This window comes from Manis javanica, chromosome 7, assembly GCF_040802235.1.
Source record: "Manis javanica isolate MJ-LG chromosome 7, MJ_LKY, whole genome shotgun sequence".
Taxonomy (NCBI): Eukaryota; Metazoa; Chordata; class Mammalia; order Pholidota; family Manidae; genus Manis; species Manis javanica.
Genome location: NC_133162.1, coordinates 128325944 through 128343020, shown reverse-complemented (window position 1 = coordinate 128343020; position 17077 = coordinate 128325944). Strand labels below are relative to the sequence as shown.

Below are 17077 nucleotides of genomic sequence, written 5' to 3'. Positions count from 1 at the left end.
GTCTCGTGATTCCTATTTCTGTGAGAGAGTTGTAAGAGTTTACTTTTATTCCCATTTTACAGAAATCAAGGCTCTGAGAGCAGCATGTTTCCAGGTGTATAGCTCACTCTGTAGAAGCTGGGACTAGAATACAAACACTTTGACCTCTGCCCCATCCCCTTCCTGCCAGACCCCCCATAGCTGTCATCAAAAATATTAAGCTGGTGTTAGCTACAAAGGTCACTGCAAAATCCAAACCGTGGCCCTCATAAAGTTGGTTTTGAGTCACAGATACCGCGGGACTAGCTGGCTGATACTTAACCCAGAGCAAGGCTACTGGCCCTTCCTCTGCCCAACGTAGAACAAGACAATAGAAGCATTATCCAGGTCGCCCACCCCCCGAAAGGTCCTCCGCTGTCTGTGCGACATTTTTATCCTCATCCCAACTTTGTAAGCATCCCCAAATTAAGATCAGAGAGCCAGTCTATGCTTTCAAAGGCTTTTTCATCCAAGACTTCCCCCTCATTCTAGAAGTTCTACCTGATTGAGGCCAGGAAGCAGTCTTCACAAAGCTGACCTCCCAATTTTCTGTCCTGTTTTCCTGGCTGATTTGGGAACACCTTGACCCAACAGCAGCATTTTCCCCCCATACAGAAGGAGGCAGACAACAACCCTCTGATTTTCTAAGGCCACTCTTGATCTTTTTCACCCCTCTCCCCTCCCATATGTTACATTTGCCTAGGTTTTAAACATCTGTTCCCAGCGAGGTAATACTCGTTTCTCGTTCTGAGCCTAGCAATGTGAACCAAAGTTCATATGACATATTGCAGAGTATGTTTAGTTGCAAATGCTATGTACAGGCTCTTTGAAATGTAGCATGTATGGTACCATGTGACACATGGTTGCCATGGCAATACACTTTTTGGCTGAACTACAGCATAAGCCCATGGAACATACATTGCTAATATGAGACTCTGCCCTGTGCTAATGCATAGGACACAGCCAATCTGGGATCTGGGACTCAGGGGTTTTGTACGCAGCCGGGGTGGCAGGTGCCCTCTTCCTGCGTTGCAGGGAAGATGCGGCATCCTCCCTTTCCAGCCCTGTCTCCCAGGCACAGGGCATGCTGTGCATTCTGCCATGCATGGAGACAGCATTTGCTTGAATATCGGTTTGCTATATTTTGTATCAAAGGGGGCCCCAGCTGAAAACATTTTATTTTGTAAACTGAAGTGAAAAATCAGTTTATGGCAGATCTTTTTTTGAATAATGACATTCTTTTTCCCAATTCCAGAATTCAACAGTCATGAGCAGAGCTGAAAATTTTAAACAAGTTGAGTACCTCCTTATTCATGGAACAGCAGATGGTGAGTTTCAGTTAATTAGACTTTTTAGTATCACAGACAGGTTTGCAATTTCACTACTGACAAAACAAAAGCATGAGGGGCAAGACTGTTACATTTACTTCAATAAAACAGTGTTGCTTTCCACAACTCACTTGTCTTAGGCTAAATGGGATGCTGAGTCCTAGAACTTCAAATAGTCCCTTTTTTCTTGTGCCTTTCCCACCCTTCAAGTATCAGAGAACTGGAGCTCTTACTACTTTGTTTCTTTTTCCTCCCTGCAGATAATGTCCACTTTCAGCAGTCAGCTCAGATCTCCAAAGCCCTAGTGGACGCTGGAGTGGATTTCCAGGCGATGGTACAGCAAAACTTGGTTCAAGGGGAGGAACTTGGTGGTGGGGTCTGGTTTTCCCTCTCTGGGCTACTTCTCCTCACAGTGGTCTCAGGTGACAGGGACAGAATTAAAAGGGTTTTTAGTTTTCCACTGAGAAGTTGGAGAAGTGATATCCTTGAGCCATAGACAGAGTCATGTCCAATATTACAGAGTTGGGAGTTGACAAGCACGGTATTGCATATCCCAGGAGTGTCAAAACACTGTTGTCCTCTTCATGCGATTGTTCAGTCTCTCCTTATTTTGATTCAAAAGTAATCACTCACTCTGTAAATGTGGGGCAGAGTCCTTCTAGAGTGAAGCCAGCATGATAGTAGCTCAGCTCAAATATGAAAATTCATTTCTGCCTAGTGTGTATTACTAGCCATTCTAACAACAGTGGGATATTAATAAACAGCTCCCTTCAGTGTGGGCAGGTGCCGTTATCTTTTGTTGAACAACCATTGGCAATAAACAATTAGGCTTGTTTTATAAAGTCAGAAATGGCTAGAACTGCTGCTGCCTGTACAGAAGGTTGTTTCTAGGTATTAAATCAAATGCGTTTTCTGCACTAGACCTTTTCAGATTAAGAAGAAAAAAAACTATACTTATACACATGCATATACATTGCATATATATAATTACATATAGTGTGTGGGGAATACTAAAAATTTTTGCATGAAATGCTTTCTTGTCTGTATCGATATATCCTTTAGGTCAGATTCTTATTAAAAGGTTGAGGTTTATTTTTCCACTACTCAAAGAAAACAAATAATACTTCAGCAATTTTAAAAAGTTAAATTTATGTCCCCATAATATTTGTTTGCTTGGCAGTGGCTTCCCACTTGCTTAATGAAGTATGAGTTGATAAATTTTTGCCTGAGGTCATCAACTCTTTGCACATATATGTCAGACATATAGATAAAAATTCCAGTAAAAAATCAAAGTGTTGGCAAATACTGCATTTGACTTTTGACTTCACTTATGTTAAACATATATATGGAGTATTGAAATAGATGTTTCCAGTTCCTTAGTGACATATATAAGGAAAATTTGCTTTTAAAAACTTTATTTGTTATAATACAATGTATCTTACTTCAGTGTAGGAGAAATTTGACACTTGATAACACTTAAAACTAGTGTGCTTAATGGGCTAAACATTCCTTCCTATGCATGATGTGGTTCAGTGTCCTTTGAGTCAAATTTGAAAATGGATTTGGATATTTTAATTAGCTTTATATGCCCTCAAAATACTGCAGTTAAGCCCAATTCACAGTCAGTCCTCTTAGCACCTACAAAGGACGATTAGAGACTTCTGCAGCCAGAACACCATGCCCTGGAAAAAGCTCTGGGGGTAAATTAGACATCCTTTTGATCACCTTTCAGTTTATAAACTAACTCAGGAATTAAAACATCCTGTTTTATTCAATATATGCTCAGGAGAGCTCTTTTGAATTGATTTTTTTTAAAAAAAGACAACTCACTTTCTAAATCTGACCTTTTTTTTTCTGTCTCCAGTGGTACACAGATGAAGACCATGGAATTGCTAGCAGTACAGCTCACCAACATATATACACCCACATGAGCCACTTCATAAAACAATGCTTCTCTTTACCTTAGCACCTTCAAATACCATGCCATTTAAAGCTTATTAAAAGCCATTTTTGCTCTCATGTTCTCAAAACTGCACTGTTAAAATGATGATCTTAAGAAAAATACACTCAAATCAAGAAATGCAAGGTTACCTTTGTTCCCAAATTTCTTATCTATAACCCTAAGTAGGGACCTCTATGGTCACAAGAGATTATTACCTTACAGAAGTTCGAATTATTCAGTCTGGTTTTGTTTATTATTTAAAGTCACTTCCACATCAGTTGCTGGCACAACAAAGAAGAACTGGTTTTGTGGCAGCTTGGCATAGGTTCCCTGGGCAGCATTTTATTTTTCTAAATGGACTAGTCCAAACCTTGTTCTCTTCTTTAAAGGGATGGCAAGATGTGGGCATTGATGTCACGGAAGCAGTGAAAAGACGGGGTAGGGACAGAAGCTGGCAGAGCAGGGCTGAGAACCTAAGACCGAGCACGCTGACCCGACCAGGCTACGGTCAGCTCCTCACAGAGAGCCAGCTGTTCACAGCCCGAGTGACACGGTTTTCTGAGAAAGACTCCTCAGACAGTCTCAGGAAATCATATATGCAAAGTACTGACTTCTGAGTAAAACCACAGCAGTTGAATAGGCTCCAAAGAAATGGGAGGGAAACTGCTAACAATGCAGGGCCCCCGGGTGTCAGTGAGGAGCTGTAGGAGCACAGCAAGGCGGGTGGGGGAGGGCATGGTCAGTGGGCTTTGAAAAATACTGCTCTTCCCTAGTGAAAGAGGTAGCTGGGACCTGAGAGGTGAGCGCGTCAGCCTGACCTGTTAAAAGATGAAAATATTTGTGTTGCAGATCCTAACTTGAAGGAGTCCTTGCATCAATTTTTCTTATTTCATTTCCTTGAGCCTCTTAATGAAAAGAATAGTTTAACTTCCCTGGCCTTGTTTTTATAAATGGAAAATAAACTACAAATTTATGTATTATTATTCCCATTCTACATGCTGTGGAATTTCTCCCGGTCATTTAATAAACGTGCCTCAGTTTTTTCAGAGGTATTGCATTTGTGTCTTGAATCAGACCTAACCCACCTTGGCATAAAGACACATTTACCCAGAAAGGCTTTATAGGCTGGCTTGTAAACATGGAGAGAGTTCTGCCTTTGCAAAAAAAATAATAATAATACATAGAAATGTGTTATATTAAGGAGTTCCTAAGATTTTTGTCTAATACATACATAATTTCTGTTATCATACATACATATACAACTTGTAAAATCAATTTAAAATAATTTTAGTTGTATTATACGTAATTTATAATGTTATTCCAAGGAACTGTGATGAGCCTCATGTTATAAGAACAAATAATATCAATAATATCATCTTGGTAGCTCTGACGGCTCGGTGAAAGTTAAAAAAAAAGTCTTATCAATCACTTAAGTGTTTGACTATTTCTGGTTGCCACAGTCATATTAAAGAAAGCATAGATTTCAGATGCTGAATTTAGCTTAGCAAACTAATGCCTGGATAACTCAGAAAATTTTTTTGCTCGATTATTTACAAAATGGCCTCATATTTTAAAAACTGACTTTATGAACTTAGCTTCAGATCATTTGTTGGAAACTGTTACCCTAGACAGAGTGAGGTACAGCATAAAAATCTAAAAATGGGAGAAATGGAAAATATCTACCAACTCAACGTAAGGCTGGTAAGTCATGCATAGAAGTAGTGGACAGAGCATTGTGATATTCAGCTTTTACTGTATTTTCAGAGTGTGCCATCATGTAACTTCACCTTAAGTCTCAAATCCTACTCAACCATTGGAACCATAAACAAACCTTCAAACCTTAGGGCTTTTGTCATAATTCCATTTCTTACAAGAATTCAGTCATCATAAGTAGCTGGACCAATCTTTGCAGAGTTCTATTTCTAGAAACAATAGTCATAGATCATGTGTTCACATCCTGGACTGAATTAATTAGTCCAAAAAAAAACCAAATTAAATAGAAATTTTCCTTTTATCTTAATTGAAATCAGATATTGTGCAATATCAGATATTATACTGGTATTAAGAGCATTTGACATATCAGTTACTAATAAGACTAATGTACAATAGTAGACATACATCAGATACTGTACAGATATTAAGAGCATTGCATAATCTCTGATACTGTACAACATCTGACTTGATATTGTTCAACTACTGTGTAATATCAAACTATATGAATTCATCATTCCTTTTCTTTCTAACTATATTACATGTTTGCTCTGGAGCCCAGAGAAAAAGTGCCAGCACATATTTTTCACATAATGAAGGTGGTAAATAGTAATGATATGATTAAAGTTCAAGTAGATTTCATTTGGCCCTCATAGAATAAGTTTTCCTCTCCAATAAGAGTTTTAAATTAGCTTATTAGAAAAGGAAGGTAGAGGAATTTACAAGTAAAGTAGAGATAAACTTAATCTGAAGGTAAGTCTGAAAGACGCAGGGACCCATCACACCACTGAGACGTGCCAACTTCCCTGCCACTGACAGTTGCAGCTTCAACAGACACATACCTGCTAAGATTCCTCTGTAAACAAGCTGCCGGAGTGCCCAGGAGCACAAGCACCAAAGGGATGCAGAAACGTTCACATCTCCTCTATGCTTTTGATTAAGATTTTTTAGCATATCACTTAAAAATCATTTTTTAATATTTTTTGTTGGAAATCTTGCTAAAGATAATTACATACCTCCATTCTTTCTTGAATAGCAGGCATAGAATATAACTCAGTGCCTCCTCAATGACTGAAGGCCACCACCATACAGATCAGTTATCACAAGCTGCAAGTCATTCTGAATGCTTCCTGTAGGTGGTCACTGAGGCCACCAGTTCCCCTACTTGGCTCTTGTTCCTTTTGCTCCAAGCTAATATGAGAATCCAATGTATAAAACTCCTCGTGTGGTATAATAGTTAAGAGTCAATAAACCTTAAATGAAAAATATACCAAAACACAAGAATGTTTATTTTCATAAAGTAAGAGAACTTTGTCAGTTCTTTCTGCAGTGTCCAAGCACCTTTTCACATACATCCTGAATGATCTGGAGTGTATATTCAGGATGTCAGGGATACAGATGGCTGAGAATGAAAGATGAATGTGGGTAATAAAACCCATAAGAAAAGCTTAGCGCCTGGTATTAATAAGATCAATGCGAGGTGCAGTAGAAATTTATCATCCTTCTGCATGTCACCTTTTTGTAACAATATTAGTATTTAAATTCAGTAATTTGAATAAAAAAGATATTTCCTTACTGCTAAATTGAGAAGGGTATCTTTTCTGGTGTTACAGTCTCCAAATTTCAACAAACTCAATCAAAGTTCCATTCTACATAATCTTTCTCTTGGAGAATTACCCCAAGTTTGACAGATTATTTAAAATGCATATATAGTGAGATATATGACCCATCAAACAACCAAAACCCCAATTACTCCACGAAATGTCTCCCATCCAAAATCACAATATTTCTGACTCGTGATCAAAATAAGTATATCATTGCGTAAGTTTGGCTTCCAATGTTAGTGACATAAAAATTACAAAGAAAATGTAACATACCGAGAAGAAATATTACTCATCTTAACTCTGGTTGCTTGAGCCAGAACAGTGCCCTGTCATAGGAACAAGGCACACCTTGCCTCCTACTGGAGACTCAGTGCACTGCAGCCGAGGTGAGCTGGGCGTGGGTCAGAATCTTGGCATCACCACTCACAGTGAGAAATGTTTTAAAGAACATTACTTAGCCTCTTTGAACCCCACTTTCTTAATGTGAAAGAAGTACTAAAATACTTCACAGAACTGCTGCATTGCTGTGAAGATTTATCTATGATATGCGTGGCATTTTATCCATGCCTGGCATCTTCTTTCCCACCTAGTCACAACTATTTTGCTGCACCACCTAGTTTGATGACTCCCTGTTACACAGGTTCTCACCTTAGGCATCTGTGTCCACAGGTGCTGGGCACACAAAGGTGCTCAACCCATAAGCATCTGCTCTTGTTCCAGTATTGGATGCTGACATGCCAGTGAGAACATTCTTAATAAGCCGAGCAGAGGCATCTTCTGATATAGTTTACTTATGATTCTGGCCACAGCTGTTGCTGGTTGAATAAAGAGCAGAGTACAGCACAAGGCTCTGGAGAGCTACAAAGGAGGAATAAAACACGATCCTCCTTTTAAGGAGCTGATAAACAAATGGAAGAAATAAGTCGTTTGGCAGAAATCTATGACTCTGCACATTAGAAGGCAAGTACTTAGGTACAAAGCCAAGTTCCTGGGAAAAATGGACAAGATGGGTAGGGTGAAAAGGTGCACAGGGAACAGGTGGTGTCTGGACTCATATGAGACAGCCGCTGGTTGCATTCTCTATTACACTTACGTTTAAGAGCATCAGGGTATCAATACCATGCTTTTCCAAACATTTTTTTTTCAATTACATCCCAAAATATATGAAAGTTCTCCATGAAAGGATTTATAATTGTATTGTATTGTATCTATTTTATCTGGAGTTACTTATTAAATCCCCGGGGAGTACGCTTGAGCCTGTTTGGTTTCAATCATAACAGTTTATAGACCACGGACAGTTTCGCCTGAGCCTCTGAGAGTCATCTTGCTGCAAGGCCCTGAAGAAATGATTCCACTTTTCCCACACTGTATTCTCTACTGGGCTGCCAAACTAATCTGTCCAAAAATTCACGTCTTTCCAGTACTCAAAACTCTTAACGGATAAAGTTCAAACGTTCTAATATAGAATTTAACATCATTTATAATGTGCCCAACTTGTATTTCTACCTTTTCTTACAGGTCTCCACCACTTTCCTAACACTCCACCATATTGGGTTGTTTGCTAGATTCCAAATATGCCATACGTCAAATATGTCAGGTTCCAGTTATACCACATATATTTGCTTTTTTATTTCATTTTTATTTCAATACTAACATGTGTTTGAGGATCTTTGCAGTTCTTGGAGTAGGTTTCCTTCCCCGTTTCCATCCTGATTAATATGCTACCTCTTACATAACATTTTCCTCAAGCTCTGCCCTAGTCTGTGCTCCATCCTTGAGTCAGTCACTGCTTTCATCAACTCAGTACATACCACCTTATGCTATAGTGATGTGTCTACCCTGCCCTTAGAAACAAGAATCCTTTGCAACAGTCCTATTTTCAAAGTCCTAGTACAAAGGGTAGTGGCAATACACCAACAAAAACTGAATTGGAGTGACAGTTGTGTTGGTAAGCTGCCACTTCCTAAGGAAAACACCCAAAGAAATCTCTAAAATAAAGTATTACCAGTTATCCTTAAATATTGGGCTTCTTCAAAATGACTGATTACAACTATGCCTTACAAAGTGGATATTTAGAGAATCATCATATTATCCAAATCTCTCATAAAATTTGCAAATTGTTATCTTATACCATTGCGTGAATATTTGAGAGAGATACATTGAAAAATCTAGAATACACTCTTGCAATGCTGGTAAAATTGTTTAGTGCCCAGGCACAAACAGGCTAAAGTTGAACAGAAACAGAGGGATATCAATGCAAATAGGAAAAAAATAAGCCACACTTTTTAAGAGCCAAGAAAACTCCTAAAAGATCTCAGGATTGTGTTGAAATACAAATTGACTGTGAATCATCAGTGAAGAGTTTCCATCAGGCTGTGGGTTTAAACTACATCAAGGAGACAGTCAGATTATATCTGATATCGATTATATCTGTTCTAGATTGTATCAGAATATAATCAGATTATATTTAAGGAAAAACTTCTGAATATCAAAGGCTGTTAAGTGGTTTCGGTTATTTAGTAAGCTCACCAATCAAGAGAAAAATACTAATGAATTCTGAATGCAATTACCTCCACAACATACTGCGAGATGGCTATAAAAGAACAGTGACCTATTGCAGCAAACAGGGAGGGGACAAATTTTTGGAATGCTTTTCCTGGGGTGGGATAAAAACAGAAGTCCGGTGACCCTGGAAGCTTTTCCTAGTCATGGGAGAAATTCCATATCACTGTTCTCTGGGAAAATGAAGAGATACATTCAAATCTAGCTCTCGTAATATTCTGTTCATAGAGTTCAGATTACTTAAATACTCTTGAAATGTCTCCATCACCAAGTTTTCTTAACACTGAAAGTATCTAAATTTAAGTATTATGTTCAATCAAAATGTTCGCATTGATTTACTGATTAACACTGAAGAAAAAAATAAGCTTTACATCACAATTTAAAATGTGCAAGGAAATTAGTTAGGATAAATATTTATTTTCACATAACATTTCTTAGTTGTGAAAAACACAATATCCCGGTCACATTTACACATGACTAAAACTTTGCAATAAATTACATTCAAGATATTCAGTAATTTTGACCAGGAATCTGAGATTAGGAGGAAATATGTAACACTACCTTTTTCTTATATTTTGTACGATTTCAAAATATTAGGATTAACATAGGAATAGCATTAAAATTCACGCAAGAACAAAATGACTATAAAAATACTCAGAAAACAGAATTTCCTTGGATACGATTGCTTATTCAAATAGGTGATCATGTGAAGGCTTCTAATTCACTATGATCATTTTTAACAGAACAGTTATTAATATATTAAAACACTAGGAGAGGCTGCTTTGGGAACTGTCAGATACAGCTAGTCTAAATCATAAAATGATGGGAATGTTTACAATGTGGCATCTGCATTATAAAATACACAAAGGAAACACATTTGGAATGGAAAGTTTCTGTATTTTTCCTTGACATTTATAAACACAGACTTAATCAACTGCAAATTTTTCTTATATTTTTAGACTTATGTTCCATAAAAGACATGGCTCCTTAAAAGACGGTGAGGGGAATTTTCCAGAAGGTATCAAAATGTTGAATCTAAGCAAAGCTTTGTGGGGTTTTTTAGTTTTCTCATAATCTTAATCACAAGAAGATTTGGTTTTTTTTCACTTTTCATGTGCATATAAACACAGAATATGCAATTAATAGTTTAGAAAAGCCACAGGGCTCTGAATTATTATAAAACTGGACAATGAAGATTATAAGATTGATGATCACTGGTCATTCTTAGGGAACAAAAACATATGAGATTTTGTCTTTATTAACTTCACATTTATGTAAAATGAAATGAAATACTGTATTTTTAGTATGCTCAAAAATTCTTAATTTTCCTTCCTCTTGTATAAACTTAGTAAAGATGGATTATTTCATATGAACTGAAATATCTACAGAACCTTCTCAAACAGAATCTGAAATTTCCATTTAAAAGATTTTTTTCTACAACATGCATTAAAATTAAAAAGTGGAAAAGAACTCTACAGAAAAAAAATACAATTAGAGAACTGTCAGTCTAACATTAGAACATGATTCAGGAGCGGCATTAAGCAGTATGTGACCTTTAGCAGCAGAATAATTGTACAGGAGTAGAATTTCATGTACAATGATTCATGGGGCATTCCACAAGTTGTATATAGTAGGTTTATTTGGAAAACATTTGTTGTCAATGGGAGAGAAACTTAATAGTGTATTCTTGATAAAGGTTTACATTGAAAATTGCACAAAACTTACAAAGTTTTTCAAATGCATTTCATACAAGCCTAGGACTTGGTCATATAATCACAATTTGAATTTTAAGCAAATACTACTTGACTCTGCACAAGCCATGAGCAGGTTTCCACATATTTTTCCAAATGGCTTTAGGTTTTAGTAACATACAAATTTTTAAGTATTAAATGTATCATATTAAATCAAGGAAATGCATAAATACAATTATTAAAAAATGCTTTCAAACTAACTTTCTGATTTGGGTCTTTTGACATAAGTCACTGATGCTAAGCTATAAAAAATAAAAAGAAGTAAAACTACGTTTCAAAATTCTTCTGAATGAAATTATCAGGTATCTTCAGGTCACTAAAGTAGGAAAATACAAACTGGGTGAATATGACTTATCTCTTTAAGAAAGCAGTTGCTCCCATAAAACTAACAATGAGAATCCAGTGCTTACAAATGTCCAACATACAGCAAGGAACACAGAGATTCTTTGATCAGCTACTGTATATGCTCACAAGGGTGTCTCACTGCTCAGAAGTTCAAACACAGAAATGAAACAAGTATAGCACTACTTACAGTATGAAGGTGGATTTGGGACGAGAGACAGAATTTACAATACATGATCAAAGCAGTTTTATTAATAATTGTGGCACTCTTCTCATATATATGTAAAAAATAAATTGAAGATCAAGTCATAGACAAGTCTCCCTGTCAACACCTTTCCCTGAGTCAGCTTTCTTCTCCTTTCGGCTTTCAATGCTACAGGGAGAAAAAGGAGAAATTTATTACTGCAATCCAGCATGACGACTATGAGATCTGCTTGCTCAGACACAAACCCATCAACCCAAAGCACCACCAGGGCCCTTCGGCTTTGCTCTTTCATGCTGCGAAGCATAGATAGATAGCAACAATTAAAATCCTCTGCACTCAGGGAGATGGTAACCAAGCACTGCAGAGAGGGGTGAAGTCAAAAAACAGACACTGAAAAACAAAAAACAGACATTTTAAAAACAGTTTCAAGGCATGCAAGGTTAATACCAAGGCCCTCATTTGGACAAATGAATCACTGATGATTATTGGAAATGCTAGTCATGCTGTCTTCTTAAGATAACACTGACACTATAAATGACACAAGCGAGATATCTCCGTAGGTATTTCTGGGCCCTGCTGCAAATGGCTCATCCTTTGCACACAGACAGGATCCTGATCTTTGGGGAGCATTGCGTCACGGTCGGTAGGTCGGACACATCTCCTCTGGTCTCGGGGAGGTGGTCACCCTGCACGCTACCCTCCAAACACCTGAGCTGTCTCTTCACAGGCAAACCCTCACCCTGTCCATCAGAGGAACGATGTTTCATCCCACTCCTTCCAGAATAAACTCATTCCCAAGGGGCTTCTGCTGCATCTATTCTCCAATTAAACTTTAGCAATGAGAAGGCTGATGATCTAACTACACTGTTGTCTATTCTAAAAAATATTTTTCCAGTGTACACTCTTCCTACTCTCACGTTGACGCTTTTCATGGAAAATTCAAATAATGTGCTTACATGCACGAAGCTCACACCAAGAGCACACACTTTCACAGGGGCAGACCTGCTCACTCCCTGACGACCTCCCGCACCGGGTGGAGAGGGCCTCTCTCTGTCCCTCCCTGCTGCGGACATGAGGGGCAGCCTGCAGCCCACCTTTGGGGCCCTGGGCTGGAAAACTTGACTGTCAACTTTTGGCCCTTAATATAAAGTAATGAAATAGTTGGTGAGGAAACCCTTGGTTTTGTGACTCTTCCCCAAGTAATAAAGTGACAGTTAAAAACCCCTTTTTTCTATGGGGCCTCCTGTACAGCTTTCTTAGTGGTCAATAACTTAGACACATTCTAAGAGTGTGCTTTTAAAATTGTTTTTCCTCCAATTCAAGCTAGAAACAGCCCTTCTCAGTTGTCACCACCACCCGGCACCATCAGGTAAGAAGTGCCGGAGCTTCTGCCATCCGTGGCGCGCTGCCAGCACTGAGAGCTGGTGTGAGCGAGTGTCTATGGCGCCCGGGTGTATGCCTGCCACACTTCTCAGCACACACTCCTTACAGGTCAGAGCAAAGCCACTTTTCTCCCTTTTCTTTTCTCCTTCCATGAGAAGAGATGACAGTGTGCACATGATGTGTTGAGAGCCTTAACTCTGTATTTTTAACTCTTCTATCTGCATGACTCACTTCCTTCTACTTTAAGTACTTTTCACAGGACGAGTGTCTGCTACCCTACTTTCCAAAGTAACTTTTCTGCAGTCTCTACCTAACTTCCAGCCTCTTCTGCCAATCAGAGCCGGAGCAAAGGGGCCGCCCGGGGCAGTGGGGAAGCGCAGGGCGTGGAGTCTAGACACTACATTCAGTTCCCCGAAGCCAAGAATGAGCTGTATGACCTTGGACTAGTCATCTAACGTCCCTGGGACTTGGTTTCCTCATCAGTAAATGAATTTTGGACTAGATGGCCTCTGAATTCTCTTGTAGCTTCACCTCCAGAATTCTGAGGCTGGCATTCTCGATTCCAACTAGCTCTATCTTCTGAAGGATAGAATAACAGCTCTTACGCAGACATCATGGGGACAGAGACACACTGGTCCCTACACATGCACAGTCCTATGTGCACAATGCTCTGCTCCGTGCCCTTTTTATAAGTGAGCACATTCCCAATGGCACTTTAAGTCAGCAAGCAGTGCAATGAGAGGTTCAGAACGCTGACTTGACTCATAGCTGTGCTCCCTCCTGCTATCTTATTTTGGTTGTATTGGTTGTTTGGTGACAAAATAATAACTGATTAAATGATTGTTTTTTATCTCTCCTCTCCTCAAAACCTGTGGTTCTGGTATCACATTAGATTCCATCAAACTATGAAACAGAAATGTTGTAACCAGATCTTGACTTCTATGAAAAATATTATCAGTTTGAATCTTTTTACTGTATGGCAATTACTCTCTTTATTCCTTGTTACGTTCACTTTTTGGGATGCCAATCAATGCTAAACTTTCATTGTAATAAATATATCACATATATGTCTTAAATATATATCATGTCTATTATGTGCTATTACAATAAACATATTTTGCACACATATTATATACCAGGTGCTCTGCAAAGACCAAGGGGATATAAAGATGGGTGAACAGTGTCCCAGCCCTTGGGGAATTACAATTTAAAGTATAAGGAGGTGACCCTTCAGGAGAGAGCAAAACTGCCAAACAATCTATGAAACTGTTTTTTTTCAATGACATCAAAACAGTTGTTATGAACAACATTTACCAAGCAGTCATGAGAGGGCCTAGGCCTGGGGCATCAGAGCAGAGAAGGAGAATCCAGCACAGAGGAAGGTGGAGGAAGCCAGGGGACAGAAGGGGGCAGGGAGGAGGATGGCCCCAGAGCCCAGCGTCTGCCACCAGGACAAAGCCCAAGTGCCGCTTTTCCTTCTGCAGTCGTCAGTCACCTCCCCAAGAAACGTCAGTCTTGATTGCCAGTTTCACAAAACACAGCAGTTGCTCGCTTATTGTGATGCAATGGGACCTATTTCCACCAATCCATTCAATAAGCTGCAGAGAAGCACGTCACATGCATGTGTAATAGCACTGATGAACCAGGATTAAGTTAGACAAGCTACAGATGTGGGAGAATTCAGTTCGTTCTCAGATCCTTCACCCAGTTAACCTGGATAAAATGTCTTTGGCAACAAAAAAAAATGAATGAAATAATAAAGAAAATATAACTACTATTCCAAACTTCACTAAAGAACAGTATCTAAGCTTCTCTGATAAGCATGTAGGTCTGTAGCAAGGAATAGAATGGAAAACTACCAGGGGTGAGGGATGTCAAAGATGGGGCATGGAAGCGAATGTAGGTCTCAAGAGATACAGACCCTGGTAATGTGGGTCTTTAAGCCTTTTTTGACCAGGGGATACTCTAGCAGACACAGTATCTTTACAATTCCTCGTTCTCATACTTCAAAGTCTTCAATCGATACCAATAGAAAGAGATGGCCTTGGAAGAGTACTACTGTACTGGTACTGGTAGTTTTAGGATTTTTGGAAGCCACACTCATTCTTCCAGTTTCTACCACTGCGAAGACGAAACGCATTCACATCTAACCAAGAGAGATTTTTTACATGAAAAATCTAAAGGTAATTTTTACATCTAACTGTAAAGAAAGTGGGGTAACTTTCATTCCACAAAAGTTTAAATCTTACATTATTGGGAACATGAGTTCAAAGAATAAGCAGCAAGTGGTTATATCAAAATATAAAGAACAGTCTATTTAAAATTGGACCCACTTAAAGCACACTACATTTTTCATTATAGTTAATCTACTGTCTTCTAGACACATATTTTTAAAACAAGTAGGTTCTTCTGGTGAAAAGCATCACTTGACTTTATTATTTACTTTAAGGATTTACCTAAAATAGCACTGCATAAAAACTTTTGATTGAACCAAAGAAAAACAGAGAAAGAGTCTGCACTATAGATCCATATAGTTCAGCAAGAAAATCAATCTTAAATTGGATTATCTCAAATTCTCCATGTATTTCAAAGGCTGGCATTTTATTTTGAACCCATACACCTGGAGTTCACATTTTAAAAATCAGAGAAATGCTATATTTTTTCATGTAAAAGGGCCCACAAGCACATATTTCAATTGAGTTTAAAAAACTACCCTTCTCATAATTCTGGTTTGCTTCCAAGACTTCTAGCAAAACAGAATGACTGTGAGGATAAGGCTATCAGACTGAAGCAGGGATCTTGGAGAAAGGAAGATAAAGCGCGGCTTAGAATAAAGTATTACTTCTGCTTAAGCTAAGCAAAGACGTACATGAAGATTTTAAAGCCTTGGTAAATGACAGACAGCATCAATCAAAAGTCTTTGAGAGAGCCTGCTGAGTGACTTATATTAACCTCCGGAAAGCACTGGAGGCACTTGATGGTGGGTGGGGGTTGGGAGAAGAGATGATGAGAGAGAGAGAGAGAGAGAGACGATTAATCCCCACTTTCTGGGGTGAGGGCTCCCTGCACATCCACTTTTGGATTGTTTACACTGTGATAGAGATGACACTGAAGCAGCATGCCATTTTGGGGTGACAAAAACTAGCAACAAGAGATATTCTCTAAGCTGAATGTGGCCTCTTTTTCCAGCCCATGTTTCCAAATCCATCTCATGAAGTCAGGTAAAGTTTGGAGGCTTGGAAGCATGGTGGTGCGTAAATGGAAGCCCCCAGCTTGGCAATTTCTTAATTCAATGGTCAAATTTTCTTTTTCCAGTACAGAAATTTGATATCATTACTAATATAGTCTGTGCGATTTGCTGATTTATGTATGGTGTATCCGTACAAGTCGTGCAGGGAAAAGAGTTTACTCAAGTTTCAAACCCTCTTAAGGAGCTGAGTAGTTATAGAAACACCATAAACACTCTAATACTTAATCTAAGCCAGACTCTTCATGCCTTTTGCCTCCCCAAAACTCACACGGAGAACAGAGGCTGACCAGGTTTCTAGAAGACACCATTTCACATAAGGAAATGCAATGAAGGAATAGGTTTGAGGGAGAGGGTCTTACCTTTGGGGAATCAGCTTCTAGAGTGATTAGGAAGGGGAGCTTATGACAAAAAATGTAATATAAAAATTAAGTAGAAAAAGTTAATTTAAGGTCATGAAAATAAAGGAACTTAATAATTAAACACTGCCCCAAACCCCCTCAATCACTCTTTAATAAGAAGAGATATTAGCATAACAAACAAATTTTTTCTCAGATCAGCATCTAAAAAAGACTGGATGATTTGAATTCTTATTTATAAATTCTGGAAAATTCATTTGGAAATCCTGTGGTGACTCTTGATATTTAAGGACACGGTCTTCCCCCAGCATGCATTTGAAACTATCATCTATAACTACAAGAGTTGTTTGTGATGTTTGTATTCAGAGAAATAAGAATGGGTAAAACTTTCTGGAGTGGAAAGTTTTGGGGTAAGCAGTTTAGGAAAGATTTTCTAGGGGGTTGGAATAAAGGACTGGAAAAATACGAAATACAAAATCATCATGGCATGTACCATATGGGTTTAAAAAAGGACAATGGGGGAATGCAAAATGTGGTCAGATATCTAAGGGGGTCTTGGAAAGTGGGTGATGAGGGAATACAATAAAATCTTGCTGCAAGAGTAAGCCAAAATGCATCTCCAAAAA

The 17077-nt window shown here is 38.5% G+C and overlaps 2 protein-coding genes across 10 annotated transcripts in view; one reads left to right on the top strand and one right to left on the bottom strand.

The window, feature by feature from the left end:
- DPP4 (dipeptidyl peptidase 4) overlaps positions 1-4336 on the top strand; it is a 71501-nt gene extending 67165 nt beyond the window's left edge. For both annotated transcript variants that reach the window (XM_017664383.3, XM_017664375.3), the window contains exons 24-26: positions 1274-1346; positions 1607-1680; positions 3211-4336. In XM_017664383.3, the coding sequence (XP_017519872.2) occupies positions 1274-1346; positions 1607-1680; positions 3211-3312 (249 nt within the window). In that variant the 3' untranslated portion in view covers positions 3313-4336. The remainder of the gene's footprint in view (positions 1-1273; positions 1347-1606; positions 1681-3210) is intronic.
- A 6449-nt stretch (positions 4337-10785) lies between these two features.
- SLC4A10 (solute carrier family 4 member 10) overlaps positions 10786-17077 on the bottom strand; it is a 262310-nt gene continuing 256018 nt past the window's right edge. For 7 of the 8 annotated variants that reach the window (XM_036996105.2, XM_036996103.2, XM_036996108.2 and 4 more), the window contains one exon: positions 10786-11630. In XM_036996105.2, coding sequence (XP_036852000.1) covers positions 11564-11630 — 67 coding nt within the window. In that variant the 3' untranslated portion in view covers positions 10786-11563. Of the gene's footprint in view, positions 11631-16454; positions 16494-17077 lie in introns of all 8 variants that reach the window. The other variant, XM_036996106.2, reaches the window with a different exon arrangement.